We start from the raw sequence: 3,030 nt of genomic DNA, 5'->3' as shown, positions 1-3,030 counted from the left end.
TTCTGTTGACATTTTGTACGATTTGTATTTAGAAATGGTGCGATTCCAGAAACGACCATACGATGCGATGTATCTTAAACAATTGTAAATCATTTACGATCAATCATATGCAGCAAATATACGATGCATCTTTTGGAATGTCAAAAGGGGAGGGCTTACCTAGGGGGTATAAAAGGCAGCATCCATTTTAGATCTGTGCACACTCTGCTCAGTGACTAATGAGGCTTGGTTTTATAAATACTTGCCGACTTTCTGGCTGCTCCTTATGGAAGGGAGCAGCCAGATCGGCAGGACAAGGGGGAATGGCGTCAACGGCCCCCTCCGCTGCGGGAGTTTAACTATTAATTGCGGAGGGATTGGAGGGATCGGCGGCTGACAGAAGGCTTGCCTGCCTTTCCGGGGGTCGGGAGCTGCACCCGATTTACAGGAGGCTCCCGGCAAAATCGGGAGGGTAGGCAAGCCTGGTTTTATACCCTGCTGAACGCTGTACTTTGCTAGTGTGTTTTGCTTTGTTAAGGTTTGCCTTTTACAAAGTGTGTTGTTTCTCTACTTTCTCATGGATTCCTATCGCCATAAGCTTCTGCTAGCCTATGGCTATCTGAGGCTGAAAGGTGTAGGGCCTGAGGAGAGGAGGATTATGCAGTCTTGCTGGACCAAGGAGGGGCCTACCAGGAGGGACAGCCGCTCCCATATCCCCCTGCTGATGGAGATTAGGGAGAATAATCTGGATGATTATCACAACAACCTGCGGATGGATGATGCCACATTCCAGGAGTTGCTGCGTCTGGTGACCCCCTATATCCAGAGGCAGGACACCAACATGAGGAGGGCCATTCTGGCTGAGGAGACGCTGATTGTGACGCTGAGGTATCTGGCTACAGGGAGGTCGTTTGAAGATCTGAAGTTTGGGACCCTCATTTCCCAGAGAGAGAGAGAGAGAGAGAGAGTGAGTTTTTTTTTTTTTATATATTTATAATGTTTGTGGGTACATAATTCCACTCCAACATGGCTTATTTATTTTGTGTACCAAACCAACAAGGTATATATACCATATATAAAGTCGTGTGTCAACAGGTAAAAGACTGGGTGTTAGTTAAAATGGTAAAACTTTCAGCAACTTTAAGCATCACAATGCATTGAAAACAAACTGCTATCTCCTCCAGATTTATGTCTCCCAATAGTTAATCAGCTGCATAGTATACATAGTATACGTCATATCAGATGCTGGATTGAACAGGCCACGATGCATATGGCACAAGTCCAGATTGAGGCCCCGGCATGCAACAATCTGGCCTTGTGCCATGCGCTTTGGGACCCTGTCCAACCTGTGTCATCAACGCCGTATACCACGCAGCACCTATTGGGAGACATAAAACTGGGTGATAGTTGAACATAATGTGAAATTAAAAATGTGAAAATGGAGGTGGGTCCTCCTCCTCTACCAACATGGCACTATACACCACTTCAGAGTTGATTGTGGAGTAGGATAACTGGGATAGAGTGGTGTGGCCTAGTAGGATGTGGATGGGCCATAATTAAATGGCTGAAGCATTGTCTGGGGGACAGGTTCATCTGTGAGCCTAGTACTGGTTGCCAGCTTTTCATTCGGCCCCGGATAACCGTATCATACATGAGGCGTTGGGCATGTATCTACTGGCTTTCCTCCATTTCCTGGAGCGTGCTGGCTATGTGCATGCCCAGGTGGTCGAACCCATTCAAAAGTTCATCCAGTTGTTCCTGTGTTCGGCGCTGGTATCTCCGACGTTTAGGTGCAGGTTGTGGTGTTTTAGGCTGGGTTTCAGAGGCAATTTGCGGGCTAACCGCTAAATCCAGGTTTGGTGTTGAAGGCTATTGGAGAGATAATTGTATAATTTTAATAACATGTTTTTCAAAGGTTTAATTTCCATTTTTTTTTATTCTAGTTACCAACAATGGTGAAGACCATTGCTGAGGAGTTTGAACGGAGATGGAACTTACCAAACTGCGGTGGAGCAATAGACAGCAAACATGTCCGGATTACCCCACCTGCCCAAAGCGGGTCCTTTTATTATAATTATAAAGGATTTAATAGCATAGTGCTCATGGCAGTGGTTAATGCCAATTATGAATTTATTTTTGTGGATGTGAGAAAAAATGGCCATGCTTCGGATGGGGATTCTTTTAAGCAAACCCTCTTCTATGAGAGATTCAGCTCCAACCGCCTGAATTTACCATCTGCAACGTAAACGAAGCATGGCCTAAACTATGTTTTTGTGGCTGATGAGGCGTTTGCTCTACATGAGCATTTACTGAAGCCGTATGCGCAATGAGGCCTTACATAAGAGAAGCGCATTTTTAATTACAGACTATCCAGGGCTCGCCGAATAGTGGAGAGCACATCCGGCATTCTTTGTAACAGGTTCCAGGTTTTCCATACCTCAATTAATTTGCGCATGCACAAAACAGATTCTGTTGTTTTGGCCTGCTGTGTCCTCCATAAATTCCTACGAAAAAAAAGTTCTAGCCAACAGAGGACATCAGACACCAGTGCTGGACGACCCAGACCAACCGGAGGAAACAGTCCCAATGCTCTCTGTGGCCCCACTTTCAATGGCTTCAACAACAGGAACTGTTCAAAAGAGTGGGGGCAGTACCGTGGCAGGAGGCCAGTATCCGCTAATGGACTACAGTGGACATGTGAACTGTAAAATTAAATTATACTTACGACTTCACAAGAGGACTCTTGTTCCGTGTCTGGGTTCTTCACTCCAGGGTCCTCTGTAGTCACCTCCATTAGGGCCTGTGAAAGTCTCTGCGGCTCCTGCTCATGCAGGAATTTACAGCAGGTCAAAGTACCACAACTTACTGGTATAGGTGTCAGCTGCACCTGCTTCGGATGCCCGGGACTCTTCCTGCTTCCTTTTCTCCTTCACGTATACAGTGCGGAGATTCTATATTTTGTTTTTGACCCACACCACTGTGACTACATCATCAGGATGAAAGGTCTTGCTAAATGCAATTATCTCCTGGATTGCAGCATTGCGTTGGATT

General features: G+C 45.8%; 1 protein-coding gene across 1 annotated transcript; it reads left to right on the top strand.

The window, feature by feature from the left end:
- The first annotated feature begins 626 nt into the window (after positions 1-626).
- Positions 627-2,588, top strand: LOC148526443 (uncharacterized). Its single transcript, XM_088470189.1, has 2 exons — positions 627-946; positions 1,923-2,588. The coding sequence occupies exons 1-2, from the start codon at positions 638-640 to the stop codon at positions 2,223-2,225; spliced, it is 612 nt and encodes a 203-aa protein (XP_088326315.1). The 5' UTR covers positions 627-637; the 3' UTR covers positions 2,226-2,588.
- Positions 2,589-3,030: the final 442 nt, after the last annotated feature.

The sequence above is a fragment of the Taudactylus pleione genome, unplaced genomic scaffold (genome assembly GCF_031769625.1).
Source record: "Taudactylus pleione unplaced genomic scaffold, aTauple2 ptg000095l, whole genome shotgun sequence".
Taxonomy (NCBI): domain Eukaryota; kingdom Metazoa; phylum Chordata; class Amphibia; order Anura; family Myobatrachidae; genus Taudactylus; species Taudactylus pleione.
Note: the sequence above shows the minus strand (reverse complement) of the source record. Positions and strands in the feature narration are given on the sequence as shown.